Consider the following 18,801-nt stretch of genomic DNA (forward strand, 5'->3'; position numbering starts at 1 on the left):
GAGTTAGATATCTGGATGTTGCTTAGCTTGGCTCTCCTGCTCTGGGTCTCTTACAGGGTTATAATGTGTTGGTCAGGGTTGCAGTCATTTTAAAGCTCATCTTTGAGTGGATCTGCATCCAAACTCATTGAAGTGGTTGTTGACTTGATCCAGTTCTTCATGGCTGTTGGATTGAGGGCCTCACTGCCTCAGTAGCTGTTGGCTGGCGACTGCTCTTGGTTTATTGTTTTTATTGTTTGTTTTGTTTTGTTTTTTTGGTCTATAAAATTTATTAACAAAGTTTCAAAAACATTTTGAAATTTGCCAAGTTTAAAAGGAGTTATGACAAACTGGCAGAGCCAGGGCTGAAATTTAAGATCAATTTTCCCTGAGTTACTTGCCTTCTAGTACATTAGGTTCTTAACCATGGCTGTACACATTAGAATCACCCCAGAAACTTTTGATAGTACCCCATATCAATTAAATCAGATTTTCCAGAGTAGAACCCAGACACATGTTCTCTGGAAAAGCTCCAATAGGCAGCCAGAACTGTATATATTCATCATCAACACAAGGTCTCACATGTTATTTAGCTAATACAATTCAGTTTTCAAATAATATCAAGTGTAAACTAATTTAGTGGCCCCTGGAACATATAATGAAAAAGAGTAAAACATAGGCTACCCATCTAATTTTAATTATTCTACTTAAAAGGTGGAATGAATTCCATAGCACAACTCTATTCCTAAGACCTGTCCGTATTATGAATAAAAGTCAACAATATTTAACAACTGATTATCAGTTTATTAAAAACATTGATTTAAGCATCTGCAGTGGTGACTTCAGCCTCGACTCCTGGCTCAATACTGATGGAAGTGATCTGCTTGTCAATCTCAGAAGGACTGTGCAGGTCAGTGAGTCGCTTGTGGATCCTCATCTGGAAACGATCCCAAGTCTTAGAATTCACCACAAGGAGTTTTCCTTGTAGTTATTCTCAGTCTTGGTAGGCATCCGAACCGGTCCTTTCACTTTGAGATTCTTTTCCTTCGCGTCTCTGATCAGATCAGCACATACCTTCTTCAAAGATTTCACGTTGCGGCTGTTGAGGGTGATTCTAATCTGGTGAATCGCCACCTCGGGCTCCATGGGAGTCTTTCCGGTATCTTTAAAAGCCATAGCTGCGGCGCGGCTTCCTAAACAACGTGTTCCTCTGCGAGAGCGAACTGCAGTGAGTCAGGAGCAGGAGCGGGCGGCCCGAGGCTCCGCTGCAGCGGCGACCGCGTCTTCCTCCAAAAGGGCTTTATTATGTGGGGCTCTCCTTAGGGCAGCTCACACGTGGTAGCTGGCTTCATCAGAGTGACCAAGTGAGACAGCAAGAGAGAATAAGCAATGTGGAAATCATAGTTTTTTATAAGCTAATGTTGGACATGACATTCCATCACTTTTCTATATTCTATTTGTTAGAAATAATTCTCTCTCACTGGGTTCAGACCACATTCAAAGGGAGAGGATTACATCAGGACATAAATACCAGGAAATGGAGATCATTGGTAATCAATGAGGTTACCTACTACACTCAGAATAAGGAAAGTGTTCAGTGAGAGATGGTAGATGGCAACAAAAATGCGTATCATTATATGTAGTTCGTGAAAATAGAACCTTACAGTTGTGGAAAACCTTCCAAATGTTGTGCATCTAATTGTATAAATGATTAAATCTGATTTATTTATAAAATACAATGTCATATGCCAAAATAATAAATGGATTTATTGACTCAAGCAAAAATGCTTATGGCAAGATCTAACATAATAGTACTTGATACTTGAAGAAAATCGTATTAATTTTATGCAACCCAGTTTTTAAAATTTGGAGAAATATTTATTTATTGAGAATTTTTGAGGCAGATACCATTTGGACATTATTCTTGTATACGCTTTTTAATTTAGGAGGGAAACATTATTTTGTCCATTTCCAAATGGTTCAGGTATTTAGAAGTATCCCAGAATACGGAAGACATTTGACCTGTGTTGGCAGGCTTCTTAAAAAATATGTATACCTTGTGCTTAAGTCTCCTTCCACATCATAGATTGCCAGCCTACATGCTTTCATTTTCTCTTTTCCTGCGGAGAAGTCCATCAACTCCTCTGCTTCTGCTTTCAAAGTATTTTCTTTAATTTGCCCAGTGATACATGGTGTTTTACTGTTTCAGGGATCACTGACATTCAGTGATGTGGCCATAGGCTTCTCTCAGCAGGAATGGGAATGTCTTGACCTCATTCAGAAGACTTTGTACCGGGATGTGATGATGGAGAACTATGGTAACTTGGTCTCACTGGGTATGTTCATCTGCTTCAAATAATTTAGATTAATTTAGAATCTGCTCTATAGGCTGTGTATTTTTTCTACCGTAATTTTCAGGGCTGCCTTTCAAGAAACTAGTTAAATTTGTTTTTCCTCTTCCCAAAAAAGTGGTCTGAGCTTTGTCAGGTTAGAAATGGCAGCTCCATTAAACACCTTCATCTTCCCTATCCTTCAATCATATTCGTATCTCCATGTGTTCTTTTTTTATATTTGCATCTCTTCCATAATGACCAAGCAGCTAAATTAGATATTTGTGGCATATACTGTATAACCATGGTCAAAGGATCCAAGTTTTTTATTCATTTGTGCTCCAGATTGCTCTAATACTCCATTTTAAGATCTGAAACAGTTTCAGGGATATCAGCTTGACAGAGGGTCCTGAATTGCTCTCAGTATCAAAAGAGCCTCTACAATTTATATGGTGATGGATTGCATAATTGGAATTTATTTAAAACTGTACCAAAAGCAGTTCATTTCTTACAACAGAGTTCATCTGATTTGTGGTTGAAAGTTGTAATCCATGAAAATTACATTCAAAATGGAATGAATATCTTATAGCTCTCTTTTCTTGTATCCTCTAGTGACATTAGAGCATAAGAATAATGTTAATAGCTAACATTTTGATTACTGTGTAGTAGTCATTATTCTAAGCGCATTATGTGATTTAGCTGATTAAAATAACTGAGAGTATTAACTGATTTAATTCCCCCAACAGTACTATTATTATCCCCATTTTATAAATGAGAATACTGAGGTATAGTGGGTTTAAGTGAATTATTCGAGGTTATACCCAGCTGGAAGGTAGCAAAGGCAGGAATTGATCCCAGGCTTCAGAATATGTTTTTAACCACATTATGTTTGCTCTCTAGAGTTAGAGGACATATGAGTTTGAATTTTAAATACAGCAAAACAAAAACTTTACCTTACCTAACTGACCTCTTATTCTTTAATTTTCTCATTCTTCTCTAAAATAGTCAATATCATTATGATCTTTTATTATCATAATTATAATTTTACCTTGACTAGTTACAATTTATTTCTCCAACCTGTGGCATTCTTTTTTCTTTAAAGCAGGCCATTCCATTTCTAAGCCAAATGTAATTACCTTACTGGAGCAAGGAAAAGAACCCTGGATGGTTATGAGAGAAGAAACAAGAAGTTGGTGTACAGGTAAGTAAGAGCAGGTCAGGCAGAAGTCATTTGTGTAAGTGATAGCCCAGGTGGTAAATACACTTGGTAAACACATCCTTGAAACATTAGTTGGAAAGCTCCCTTCTCAGTGAAGGAAAGTCTTGTAATGTGAAGAGGAAGTATCTCAACTTCATCATAACCTCATTAGTCATTCACCATGTTATTTTTCTCATATTCCCCCTCCCAATTTCATGCTAGTCACTTTCCTTCCACGGTGTAGCCATTTACCTGTATTTTGGACCAGATTCTTTCCAGATCCTCTTTTTCAATGTGACTCTTGTCTAAAAATGCATTCATTCCTATATCTGGAAAATATCTGAATAGTCTGAGCTGGCACTGTGCTTGGCACAGTCAACCCAGTAATACTGAATAGGGCAGATAATGTTCTTGCAGTAATGGAGATTATACCATGTTCAGGGAGAAATTAACATGAAATAAATAGATAAATAATAAAAGGTAGTGAAATATGTTATGAAGGACACTAACAAAGAACACAGCAAATTTAGGTAAGGTAGCATCATCAAGAACCCTTTTCTAACATTTGTGCAGAGACATGAAGTAAGGTCACAGGCTTTTTGACTGTACAAGAGCGCATCCAAGGAGAGTGAACGACACACGCAAAGGCCCTCAAGGGGGATGAGGTTTGCGTGTTTGAGGAGTAGCATCTAGATCAGTTAGTGAATGGTGACTAACAGGACATGAAGCTAGTATGTTAGGAAGGAAAAGATCCTATTAGATTTTGTGGATCCTTATGAAGAATTAGTAGAATTGTTTTCTAAGAGGAGTTAGGATCCCTAATCTGATTCAGGTTTTTTGTCTTTGTTTTTTAAATATGATTTTCACCTTTTCTTTAATCATAAGACTTACACAGAAGCCTAGATAAAACAACTATAGGTTAAATTGTAATTCATTTTCATATCCTTTTCAAATATTTCTTTATTCTTATTTGTGTTAACATTGATCTGTTGGATTTATTCTCATATTCTTTCTAGGTTGGTATTCTTTCATTATTTTTCATTTATTTGAAATTTACTTGTGAGCTCTATCACCCAATTCTGAGTTTTTCTAATTCTCATTTATGATTTTTCATATCTAAAAGTTTTTTCTTGTCTTTTAGCATGTTATTGAATAGTATGGTATAGTTTTTTCCCTGTTTTCAGGGCATTTGCTTTAGATGTATATATATTGTCTCTATAACTGTCATTAACTTTAGTCATATAATTTCTTGTATAGAAGTTGACCTTGGGCCTTTTTGCGGGGGCGGGGGGTCATTTATATATGAGATTAGTTTTCCTCAATTTTGAGAAAGGAGTCAAGATTCTGGATGCCTTTTCTAAATTTGTGATTTTAAGAGCTCCCTCTTCTGTTTATTTTTTTTAAGCATTTAAATTATCATGGCTTGGGGAATGAATGGAACTATTCAGGAGCATAGTTTTTTATAATATTATAATTAAGATGGTATTGATCAGATTTAAATTGTTACAGATTAAGATGTCAATTGTAATTCCCAGGAAAACCATTAAGAAAATAACTAAAAAATATATAGCAAAAGAAACAATAAAGGAAATCAAATGGCATCCTAGAACATATCTATTTAACACAAAAGAAGGTAATAATTAAGAGACAGAAGGGGAAGAAAGGCCTAAGACACATAGAAAATATGTAACAAATTTTAACCATAAATTCTATCAGTAATTATATTAAAGGTAAATTGAGTGTACACTCCATTTAGATGACCAACGTAGGCAGAATGGATTAAAAATAAAAAACATGATCCAACTGTAAGAAATACATTTTAGAGTCAGAAACACAAATAGGTTAAAATAAAGGTCCAGCCACATGGGGAAGCAGCTGGTCACTTTCTTAAAATGTTAAACTTGGAGTTACCATCCGGTCAATAGGGTGCACTCCCTTATAGTCTTTAGATCTTTGCCCAAATATCATGCTTTTAGTGGGGTTTTGCAGTGAGCCTTTCCCCTGATCCTAGCCATCCTGAGTCTTCTTTCCAATTTCATTTTCTTCTTTAGCAATTTCCATCTTCTGGCATGCCATGTGACTTACTTGTTTTGCAAGCTAATGAAGGCCATGCTTTTCTTCTCATCTCTTTCCTTCATAGCTAGCTACATACTCTAGAAAATTGGAAACGTACATCTCACAAAAGCTTGTACATGGTTGCTCATAGCAGCATTGTGTATTAATGGTCAAAAAGTGTAAACAACCCAGATTTCCCACTATAATCAAGATACACAACATTTACAGTACATGAAAGGTTTCCATTGTTTCCCTTCCCAATTAATTTCCGCACCCTATGCCCACTCCCATTCAAACTACGACTGCTCAACTTTCTATCAATGTACATTAGATTAGCCTTTTAAAATAATTTTATAAATATGGAATCATACATTATATATTCTGTTATGTTTTGCTTCCATTGGTCAGTATAATGACTTTGAGGTATGTCTATATTGTTGCGTGTATCACTACTTTGTTCATTTTTTGGGAAGTAGTATTCTGTTGTATGGATAGACCACAATTTATGTTTCTGTTCACCTACTGACGGACTTTTGTGTTGTTTCCGGTTTGGGACTAGTTATGAGTAGAACTGTTATGAATATTTGTGTACATGTATTTTTATAGGGTGAATACCTAAGAGTGGAATTGTTGAGTAGTAACTGCATGTTTAACAATTTTAGAAATTTTGCACTGCTCCATTCCACTTACTCCATTTCCTTTCCAACACTTGTTATTGTCAGTCCTTTACATTCTAGACATTATAGTTGGTATGTAGTGGTATCTTTTTGCATTTCCATGATGACTAATGATCTTGAGTTTCTTTTATTTACTGATCATTCATATTTTTTGGAGTGTTTATCCAAATCTTTAGCCATTTGAAATCATTATTTTCTTATATTTGAGGGGTAACTGTTCTTTATTTTGGAACAAAAGGAAGTCCTTTTGGAACATTAAAAACTTTTTCCCACAATGTGACTTACCTATTAATTTTATTAACAATATCTTACAAGGAGTTTTTAAATTGTTATGAATTCCAATTTATCAAATTTCTCTTTAATGATTTTTTTTGGGGTATACTATCCAAGAAATCTTTGCCTACCCCAAGGTGGCAGAGTTTTTTCCCTGCTTTTTCTTGACCTTTTATAATTTTTGCTTTTATGTTTAGTTCTATTATATATCCATTTTGAGTTAATTTTTTATTACGCTGTGAGTAGGGTTCAGGACTCATGTTTTCCATATGGATACCCAGTTATTCCAGCACCATTTAAAAAAAAAAGAATCTCCTTTCCCTGTTGGATTGCTTTGGCACCTTTGTCAGAAGTGAAATCACTGTATGTATCTGTGTCTGTTTCTGGTCTCTACTGTGTTTTTCATGTTGGCATAGAAAGTGAAAGTCTTAAAAAAAAAAGAAAGCCTTGTGGTAGGTTTTTTCATTTGTGACCTTTGTTGAATTGAGGTAGTTTTCTTTTGTTCCTAGTTTGCTGATTTTTTTTTTTAACTATGAATGGGTGTTCAATTTTGTCAAATGCTTTATCTGAATCTATTAAAATGATTTTTTTTCAAAACTTTGCATTTCTTGTCCCTTCGTAATCTTCCTCCTCTGTCTTCCTCCAACTTCCTTAGGTATGCAATGATCTACTTTCTACTTTCTGTCACAATAGAGTTGATTGCATTTTCTGTAGTTTTATACGAACAGAATGATAGTGTGACGTTTTTCATCTTCCTTCAGTCAGCATAATTAGGTTGAAGTTCATCCATGTTGTTATGTGTATTTTACTCAGTACTATACCAGTATTTGGTTATACCACAGTTTATTTACTCATTATCTGCTGATGGACATTTTTGGTTTTTAGCAATAACAAATTAAGATGCTGTAGACATTTGTTTATAAGTCTTTGAATGAATATATGCTTTCATTTCTTTTGGCCAAATACTGAGCAGTTGAATGCCTGGATTGTATGGTTAAATTTGTAAGATTTTAAATTTAGATTTAGATAAATAAGATTATAAATTTAAATTTGTAAGAAACTATTTTACAGTGTTTCTATACCATTGCACATTTCCACCAGCTGTAAGAGAGGTCTGGATCCTCCATATCTTATGAACAATTGGTATGGTCAATCTTTTTAATTCTGGCCTTTCAAGTAAGTATATAGTGGCATTTTGTTGTGGTTTTAATCTGTTTCTCCATAATAACTAATGACGTTGAGTATCTTATTTGCTGTCTTCTTTAGTGCAGTATCTTTTAAAATCTTTTGTCTGTTTTATTAGGTTGTTTGTTTTCTTATTGAACTTGTAAGTTATTTTTCATATTCTACATTAAAAGATATCCTTTTTGAATATTCTCTTGTTTACTGTGATTTTTCCTTTCATTCTTGTTGCAGTGTGCTTGGGAGAACAGAAGTTTTGAACTTTGACAAAATCAAGTTTATCCATTTATTCTTTATGAATCTTGGTTTTTGGTGTTGTATCTAAGAATTCTTTGTCTAGTCCAAGGTCACACATTTTTTCCGGTTTTCTTCCAAAAGTTTTACAGTTTTATGTTTTACATTCAGGTCTGTGATCCATTTTTTAGTTCATTTTTGTTTATCAAAGTATGGATTCTTTTTTGGCATATGGATATCCCAATTGTTCCTGCATCATTTCTTGAAAAGACTATTCTTTCTTCACTCTATTGCCTTTGAAATGATGAAACTAAGTTTTTCATATATGTATAGATCTATTTCTGATCATCTGTTCCATTAATTGACGTGTCTTGACACATCAACTTGCTGATTAGGGTATCTTCATAAGTCTTATAATTAAGTAGTGTTATTTAGTCCTCGTACTGTGGTCTTTTCAAAGTTGTTTTGACTATTCTAGGTCCTTTGCATTTCCCTATAAATTTTAGGATCAGCTTGTCAATTTCATCATGGACCACAAAAAAGTCTGCTGGGATTTTTACTGGAATTACATTGAATCTATAAATCAATTCAGCAATAATTATTGACATCTTAACAGTATCAAGTTGTACATTCCATAAACATGATATGTCTCTCTGTTTATTTATATCTTTAACTTTTCTCAGCAATGTTTTATAGTTTATAGTGTGCAGATCTTACATATCTTTTGTGAGATATATCCCTCACTATGTCCTATTTTGGATACTACTTTAAATTGTATTTTTAAAAACTGAATCCCTGAGTGTTCGCTCATATTTACATATTGGTTGTATATACTTCAGCCTTGCTAAACTCAATTATTATTTTCTAGTAGCTGTTTTATAGTTTACATTTGACTTTCTACACATATGATTAAGGACATTTTTGTATCTTAATTTTTCTCCTGCATGCCTTTACTTATTTTTTGATTTATTGCACTGCCTGGAACCTCTAGTCCAATGTTGAGTAGAAGTGGTGAGGGCATAACTTTTTATTGTTCTGATCGTATGTGGTAGGCATAATTCTCTCACCATTGGATATGGTGTTAGCTGTGGGGTTTTTTGCAGATGATCTTTATTAGGATAAGTTCTTTTTATGAGGGATGGATGTGGCTTTTATTAAATGCTTTTTAAAAAAAAATTTTTAGACATCCATATGGGTTTTTTAAATTTTATTTTGTTAATATAGTGAATTATATTGATGAAATTTTCAAATATTAAACCAATCTTGTATTCCTGGGATTGATCATCGCTACGGTCTGAATGTTTCTACCCCCAGTATTATACTGAAATCTGAACCCCCAAAGATGATGGCATTAGGAGGGAAAGCCTTTGGGAGATGCTTAGCTCATGAAGGTGGAGCACTCATGAGTGGAATTAGTGTTCCTATTAAGAGTTACCACAGAGATTCCTCACCCCTTACACCATATGAGGATGCATTGAGAAGGCACTGGCTATGAACCAGGAAGAAGGCCTTCACCAGAATATGACCATACTGGTCCCTTGATCTTGGACTTCTCAGCCTCTGGAACTGTGAGAAATAAATTTCTGTTGTTTATAAGCTACCCAGTCTTTATTTTTTGTTATAGTAGCCCAAAAGGACTAAGACAGGCATTACGTATTACCTTTTTTATGTATTGATGGATTCTGTTAGTTAAGATAGTGTTTAGTATTTTGCATATATGTTTACAAGGTTTTATAGTGTGTAATTTTCACTTCTTATACTGTTTTTCTCCTGTTTGGTATCAGAGTAACTAGCTGCATAGACTGATTCACTCCTCAATTTTCTGGAATAGTTTGTTTAGAACTGGTAGTACTTCTTCACTAAGTATTTGAAATAATTCACCAGTGAAACTGCCTGTGCTTGGAATTTTCTTTGTGGGAAGGTTTTCAGATTGTTTACTATGTATAGTGTTGCCGCACTGATTTATATCCTTCTCATGCATGTGCTGTTGTTGGTAAGACTGAATGTTGTACTGATCTATACCCAAATACCAAATTAGGAAATCTTCTCTGGCTGTTTTTGTCCCAGCATTCCCCGCTTGCTTTCCAGTTTGGCAGTGCTCCCTCTCATTGTTCTTATAGCCAGAAACATTGTGGAGTTTCTGTTGGAATTTTTGTAGCCCACGCTTACCCCACAATAACTGGGACCTGCCCTTGAAGCAAGGACATGAGAGTGAGTTAAGCAAGAAACTCAGCTCAGTCTGGGTTGCTTTGTAAAGTCTGACTCCTTTCCAAAGCCCACCTCCTTTTATTTACAGCCCTTATGTAGTTAATTTTTGTATTTTGTCAAGTGTTAATAGTTGAAATCAGAGAGGGGGCAGGCTGTAGGAACTTCATGCTGCCATACTGGAACTAGAACTTCTTCAATTAAGGAGTTATTTAATGATGAGAAATAATTTTTTTCTCTTGTATCATTGCTGATTCATTGCTTTTTATTGCATGGTTTATTATCTGTCACAATCATTTTTATGCTACTGTCTTTTTAGTTTTGGCCAATCAAAACTCTCCAAGCCTTTCAAGTCTTCCTCTCTTTTTGGCATAAGATTTCTAGGGTTATGCCTGCTGGCTTCCTAAATTTTCCCTTTATCCAATTATGCTGTATCCATATTTTAGATCTAGATATTGAGAAATTACAATATAGGTGTTGAAATATGCTTATGACACGTCTTAATTTTTTCCTGGCAGCTTTTTTTCTGTTTATTCTGTAGCATCTGGTTGGTTTAGGCTTTCTTTTCTGTGTTCAATTTTAATAAATTTTCCTAGAAAATTATCCATACTTTCAAAAGTATTCACATAGTACCCTTGTAATTTAAATAAATTCCTCTGTGGGTTTTTTTTTTTTAAGATTAATTATTTATTTATTTTTGGCTGTGTTGGGTCTTAGTTGTGGCATGTAGGATCTTCTGTTGCAGCGCACAGGTTCTTTGTTGAGGCATGCAGGGTTCTCTCTAGTTGTGGTGTGCAGGCTCCAGAGTGCATGGGCTCAGTAGTTGTGGCACATGGACTCAAGAGTGCGTGGGCTCTGTAGCTGTGGTGCATGGGCTTCACAGCGCATGGGCTCCATAGTTGCAGCACACGGTCTCTCTAGTTGTGGCACGTGGGCTCAGTAGTTGCAGCGCGTGGGCTTAGTTGCCCCGCAGCACGTGGGATCTCAGTTCCCCGACAAGGGCTCGAACCCTCATCCCCTGCATTGGAAGGCAGATTCTTAACCACTGGACCACCAGGGAAGTCCCCCTCTGTGGTTCTTGTTTTCCTCTTTTCTTATTTTTATTTAGCTGTCTTTAATTGGTTTATCTAATATTTCTTATAATGATTTTTTTAAAGTACCAGCTCTTTATTTGTTAATGTTACTGTTTTCTAACTCATTATGTTCTGCTTTTATCTTTATCTTTATGCCTCCTTCTATTTTGTTGTTTATTTTCTACATGTTAGGCTTTGATTCTCAACTCACCTTTTTTTATAGAGATAATTATTTTAAGTTTTGCATTCTCTGCGTGGTGAAATTGAATGCCCAAGGTTCAGATTTGTGCTTATTTTCTGTGTAGTCCATTTACTAGAACTCTTTTATTTCAGTTTTTTCTTTCCATAGTGATCTAGCATTTTTGGAGAGGGCATTTCCATTTCCAGATGAAAGGGCTTTTGGTTTTCTAATATTTATTAATTTCTATTGTTACTCAATTTTGAAGAGTGTTGTTAATATTATTTCAACTTTTTGTACACATACCATACTCTAGGTACAAGAAGATGTGTTTTGCCCTCAACTTATAGCTCCCTCATTAAACGCTTTGGATTTTGCTCAAGATACTTCATACAGATTTTTATCATTCAGCCCACAACTGCCAATTCTTTTTAATATAATTCTTCGCATTCTTCTAGACTCTTCTATATAATTCAAGTGCCCTCTTTTGCCCAAAGTCCCTAAATGTTCAAAATACCATACAACTGGTATACCTGGTATATGTCAGAGAATTGATGGACATACTTTTCTGGGGATGACCAGAATGGTTGGCCTTGGTTAAAAGGGAAAGCTAGAGAGGACCTGAGAAAAGATATGAAGGAATGAAACAGGTTGAACATATGTAAGGATAAATAATAAAGTGTCAGGGGAGGAATAACTAAGTAAAGACTCTCAATATCTTAATGTGTTATGAAGAACAAATAAAAGCACACGTGGCTATGCACAGGAGAGGAAGAGTCACAGTGGCAGAAATGTGTATTTTTAGGGGAATTGTAATTGAAGAATGATCAGGTATAATTGCTTTTTTAAATTTTATTTATGTATATATATTTTAGATGGAAGTGGTATTTAGAGCTGGCTGATACTGGCTCTCTAGGGACAAGATTTTACTTATCATCCTAAGTTCAGGTTCAATTACATTACACTGATAGCTTGGAATTGCCTGTGGTGGGAGTATTTACACCATAGACATTGGCAAACACTACAAATCAGGGCTGGATGTGTTCAGTGCGTGTCTTTGTTTACCACTGCTCTACTGCATAAACTTACTTTTTCTGAGCCTTCCTTTTAAGTTTTGAAGTTTTATAACTGTATTTTAGAGTTCTTTAAACCATCTCTAATGGGTGAAATTTTCAATTTTCTCTTAATTCTATAAAATGTTTTGTGGTCAAAGAAACTTCTTTTTTCTTATTTGTTTTAGATTTGGACTCAAGATATGAAATAATCAGCAATGGAAAAACATACATTTATAGAAAACGTTCATCTCTTACTCTACATCACAGAATTGATAATGGAGAGAAACCATATGAATGTAAGGAATGTGGGAAGGCCTTTAGTCGTCATACAGACCTAAGAGTACATCAAATAATTCATACTGGTGAGAAACCGTATGAATGTAGGGAATGTGGCAAGGCCTTTAGTCGTCTTACAGACTTTAAAGTACATAAGAGAATTCATACTGGTGAGAAACCCTATGAATGTGAAGAATGTGGGAAGGCCTTTAGTCGTGCCTCAAACCTTGCTCAACATGGAAGAGTTCATACTGGTGAGAAATCCTATGGATGTAAGGAATGTGGGAAGGCCTTTAGTGACGTTGGAACACTTAGAATACATCAGAGAATTCATACTGGTGAGAAACCCTATGAATGTAAGGAATGTGGGAAGGCCTTTAGTCAAGCCTCAAACCTTATACAACATGACAGGATTCATACTGGTGAAAAACCCTATGAATGTAAAGATTGTGGGAAGGCTTTTAGTCATGCTTCACATCTTGTTAGACATGAGAGAATTCATACTGGTGAGAAACCCTATGAATGTAAGGAGTGTGGAAAGACTTTTAGGAGTAGCCATCAACTTACTATACACCACAGATTTCATACTGGTGAGAAACCCTATGAATGTAAGGCATGTGGGAAGGCGTTTAGTGTGTATGGACGCCTTACTCGACATCAGAGTATTCACAGTGGTGAGAAACCTTTTGAGTGTAACAAATGCGGGAAGTCCTTTAGGCTCAGTTCAAGCCTTAAAGTACATCAGAGTATTCATACTGGTGAAAAACCCTTTGAATGCCACAAATGCGGGAAGTCCTTTAGACTTAGTTCAATGCTTAAGGTACATCACAGAATTCATACTGGAGAGAGACTTTATGGGATATATGTATAGTAGACAATGGAATTATACCACTTGAGAAACAATTTAAATGAAGAGAATATGAGAAGGATTTTACATGGTTCAGTTCTTATAAAGCATCAGATAATTTAGGCTGGCAGGAACTCCTTGAAATTTAAACAGTGTTTTAAGTTTTTCAGTTATGATCCAAATACTGTTCACTTTCAGAGAATTTATACTGTACTTTATATTAGAAAGTCTTTTATGGCATTCCCCCTTTTTCACTATTCACTGAGTGCCCAGGCTCTTTGGCCAAGGTTGTAAGGCAGATAAGTGCCACCAAGAAAAAGACCAGTGCATGATTTGAGGTCATGGAGAATAGTAAAAATACACCCCAGGATCAAGTAGAACAGTGTTTACTTATGGCAAGAGAGGAGATAGAATGCACAAGATCTAGTTCCTTGCAATGTGTCAGTAACCCATAGCCAGTCGATCAACTCCACATCTGACAATGGCAATATAGCTGCACACAGCCCACTTTGTTCTGCAGTGGCAGGACACAAACTCCTTCTCTGTGGGGTGTGACATCCAGAAAACTGGGGGCGTGCCTGAGTACCACTAATACCCGTGATTAAGCAGAACAAAGGAGTACGCATTGAGTCTGACACAGAGATAGCTATTCATGGCAGTAAGCCCAGCAGAGGCTGTGAGGGTTCTGTATTTTTTGGTAAAGAAGTATGCAGCCCCAACAAGGCCCATCTTTTTTTCCCACCAGCTTTACTGAAGTATGATTGACAAAGAAAACTAAATTTAAGGCATACAAGTGGTGCTAAAGGGGAATGTTTGGCTATAAATGCTTATATTAAAAAACAAGAGAGGTCTCAAATTAACAACCTAACTTTACAGCTTAAGGAGCTAGAAAAAGAACAAACAACACAAAGCTAGCAGAAGGAGAAATAAAGAATAGAGCAGTGATATATGAAATAAGAGAACAGAATAACAACAGAGAAAATCTTGAAACCAGAAGTTCTTCAAAAAGATCAACAAAATTGGCAAACCTTTAGCTAAATGAGCTAAGAAAAAAGGGAGGAGACTCAAATTACTACAATCAAAAGTGAAAGTGGGTAAATTAACTATACTTGAATTAAAAAAAAGTTGTGATACAAAATTAAAAAATAAATTCACACACAAAAAAGTGTAAGTGGGGAGACATTACTACCAATTATACAGAAATAAAGGGATTATGAGAGTACAATGAACAATTGTGTGCCAGAAGTTGGATAGCCTAGGTGAAATGGACAAATTCCTAGAAACGTAAAACCATGGAGTTAAACATGAATAAATAGAAAACCTGAATAGACTGGTAACTACTCTATAAGTAGTAAGGAAATTGACTCGGTCACAAAAAAAATCTCCCAACAGGGAGTTCACTGGTGGCCTAGTGGTTAGGATTCCGGGCTTTCACTGCCGTGGCCTGGGTTCAATCCCTGGTTGGAGAACTAAGATCCTGCAAGCCATGCAGCATGGCCAAAATAAAAAACCTCCCAACAAAGAAAAGTCCTGGATCTGGTGGCTTCACTGGTGAATTTAAACAAGAACTAATACTAATCTTTCTCAAACTTTTCAAAAAAGTTGAAGAGGAGGGAATACTTCCTAACTGATTCTGTGAGACCAGCACAACCCTGTTGCCAAAGCTACTCAAAAACACTGCAAGAAAGAAAACTACAGAACATTGTCTCTTATGATTATTGATTCAAAAATCCTCAACAGAGTACTAGCAAACGATTCAGCAGCATATTAAAAGAATTATACAAAATGACCAAATGGGATTTATTCCTGAAATGCAAGGATGGTTCATCATATGAAAGTTCACCAATGTAACATGTCACATCAACAAAATGAAGGAAGAAAACATGGTCATCTCAATTATTGCAGAAAAAGCATTTGACAGAATTCAACACCCTTTTATGATAAAAACACTCAACAAAATAGGAACAGAAGGAAATCATCTCAATCATAACAAAAGCTATATATGAAACTATCTCTGCAAAATAAAAGCTATATGAAAGACCCACAGCAAACATAATACTTGATAAACATCAAGATTTTATCTAATATCAGGAAACAAGACAAGCATGCTTGCTTTTACCACTTCTATTCAACATAGTACTGGAAGTTCTCAGCAGATCAATTATGCAAGAAAAATAAAGGCATCCAAATTCGAAAGGAAAAAGTAAAATCATCTCTGTTCATAGGTGACATGATGTTATATGTAGAAAACCCTCAGGACTCCATAAGAAAGCTGTTAGATCTAATAAATGAATTCAGCAAAGTTTCAGGATGCAAAGTCAACATGTAAAAATCAATTGCATTTCTATACACTAACAATGAACAATATGAAAAGGAAATTTCAAAAACAAGTCCCTTTACAATAGCATCAAAAAGAATGAAATAGTGGAATTAACCAAGGAAGTAAAAGATTTGTACAATGAAAGCTACAAAACATTGCTGAAAGAAACTATAAAAGACATAAATAAATGGAAACACATCCCGTGTTCATGGATTAAAAGACTTAATATTATTAAAATGCCAGTATTAATGAAAGCAATCTACAGATTCAATGCAATTCCTATCAAAATCCCAATGATGTTTTTGGCAGAAATACAAAAACCCACCCTAAAATTCATATGGAATCTCAAAGGACTGCCAATAGCCATAACAATCTTGAACAAATCTGGAGGACTCACACTTCCTAATTACAAAGCACCAGTAATCAAAACTGTGTGGTACTTGCATAAAGACAGACATATCAACAAATGGAATAGAACAGAGAGCCCACAAGTAATCCCTTACGTATATGGTCAGGTGATTTTTGACAAGGCTGCCAAGACCATTCAATGAGGAAAGCACCATTTTTCCACAAATGGAACTGGGAAAACTGGATATCTACATGCAAAAGAATGAAGCTGGACCCTTGCCTAACACCATGTACAAAAACTCTCAAAACAGATTGAGGACCTAAACATAAGACCTAAAACAGTAGAACTTTCAGAATAAAACAGGACAAAAGCTTCATGACATTGGATTTGCCGGCGTTTTCTTGGATATGACACCAAAGACACAGGTAGCAAAAGAAAATAAGACAAATTGGACTTGATGAAAATTTAAAATACTTTTGTATCAAAGGACACTATCCACTTCAAATAATATCACTGAAACTAATGGAATATCATTTCAATAGATTATTTTTGGAAATTACTTTTCTATAACTACACATCTTCATTAGATGAGAATGTGTAGGTCATTGTCACCTGAAGAAAAAAAAAAAAAGACACTATCCACAGAGTAAAAAGGCAGTCTACAGAATGGGGGAAAATAGGGCTTCCCTGGTGGCACAGTGGTTAAGAATCCGCCTGCCAGTGCAGGGGACACAGGTTCGAGCCCTTGTCCAGGAAGATCCCACATGCTGCAGAGCAACTAAGCCCGTGCGCCACAACTACTGAGCCTGCATGCTACAACTACTGAAGCCTGTGTGCCTAGAGCCCATGCTCTGCAGCAAGAGAAGCCACTGCAATGAGAAGCCCGTGCACCGCAACAAAGAGTAGCTCCCGCTCGCCGCAACTAGAGAAAGCTTGCGTGCAGCAACAAAGACTCAAAAAAATAAATAAATAAATAAATAAAATAAATTTATTTAAAAAAATAGAATGGGGGAAAATATTTGCAAATCATATGTCTGTTAAGCAATTATATCTAAAACTGAACAACAACAACATAAAAGCAAAAATGGTGGGCTTCCCTGGTGGTCCAGTGGTTGAGAAGCTGCCTGCCAATTCAGGGGACACGGGTTCAAGCCCTGGTCTGGGAAGATTCCACATGCCGCGGAGCAACTAGGCCCGTGAGCCACAACTACTGAGCCTGCGCGTCTGGAACGTGTGCTCCGCAACAAGAGAGGCCACGATAGTGAGAGGCCCGCGCACCATGATGAAGAGTGGCCCCCGCTTGCCACAACTAGAGAAAGCCCTCGTACAGAAATGAAGACCCAACACAGCCAAAAATAAATAAATTAATTAATTTTTTAAAAAATGGGCAAAGGACTTGAACAGACATTTCTCCAAAGAAGATATATGAATGGGGAATAAACACATGAAAATATACTTAATATCAATAATCATTAAGGAAATGCAAATGAAAACTACAATGAGATACCACCTCACATCTATTAAGATGGCTACTATTGAAAAAAAAAAAAAAACCCCACAGAAAAGAACAGTGTTGGAAAGGATGTAGAGAAATTGGAACCCTTCTCTACTATTGGTGGGAATGTAAAGTGGTATAACCGTTGTGGGAAACAGTATGTAGGTTTCTCAAAAGATTAAAAATAGAATTATATATGATCCAGCAATTCCACTTGTGCATATACTTGAGGTCAGGGTCTTTAAAAGCTAGTTATACACTCATGTTCATAGCAGCATTGTTCACCTTAGCTGAAATGTGGAGGAAACCCAGGTGTCCATAAGACAAATGTGGTATATACATAGAATGAAATGTTATCCAGCCTTTAAAAAGGAGGAAATTCAGTAATATGCTAAACAAAGATGAACCTTGAGGACATTCTGGTAAATGAAATAAATTGTCACAAAAGGCAAATATTGAATGATTCCACTTATGTGAGGTACTTAGTCAAAAATTATAGAACTTGTAATGATGGTTGCCAGTGACTGGGGGAGGGGAGAGTGGGGAATTATTGATTAATAATAAGTATAGAGTTTTAGTGTTACAAAATGAAGAGTTATGGGATTCAGTGGTGGTGATAACTACACACAATGTCAATATATATAATACCACTGAAATGTATACTTAAAAATTGTTAAGATGGGAAATTTTATGTTATGTGTATTTTAAAACAACACAACAACAAAAATTTACAGACTGGGTAGCTTATTTTTTCATAGTTCTGGAAACTGGAAAATCAAGATGTCATCAGGTTTGGTTTCTCCCAGGGCTTCTGGCTTGCAGATGGCTGCCTTCTCACTGTGTACTCACAGGGCCTTTTCTCTGTGTGTGTGCATCTCTGGTATCTCTCTGTATGTCGTAATCTTGTTATAGGGACATTAGTAAGATTGGATTAGGGTCCACCCAAATGGCCTCATTTTAATTTAATTACCTCTTTTAAGCCCTGTATCCAAACACAGTCGCATTCGGGTTAGGATTTCGATATGTGAATTTTGCGGAGGCATATTTAAGTTCATAATGCTAGTCAAACTGATAA

The 18,801-nt window shown here is 35.8% G+C and overlaps 1 protein-coding gene and 1 pseudogene across 1 annotated transcript in view; one reads left to right on the top strand and one right to left on the bottom strand.

Moving 5' to 3' along the window:
• The window catches only part of LOC137753086 (zinc finger protein 607-like), a 60,914-nt gene that overhangs the window by 15,070 nt on the left and 27,043 nt on the right, over window positions 1–18,801 (top strand). The window contains 3 exon segments of the mRNA XM_068528066.1: window positions 2,189–2,315; window positions 3,415–3,510; window positions 12,625–13,539. Coding sequence (XP_068384167.1) covers window positions 2,189–2,315; window positions 3,415–3,510; window positions 12,625–13,539 — 1,138 coding nt within the window.
• On the bottom strand, window positions 800–1,155 carry LOC137753087 (small ribosomal subunit protein uS10-like; annotated as a pseudogene).

Source organism: Eschrichtius robustus, chromosome 19, assembly GCF_028021215.1.
Source record: "Eschrichtius robustus isolate mEscRob2 chromosome 19, mEscRob2.pri, whole genome shotgun sequence".
NCBI lineage: Eukaryota > Metazoa > Chordata > Mammalia > Artiodactyla > Eschrichtiidae > Eschrichtius > Eschrichtius robustus.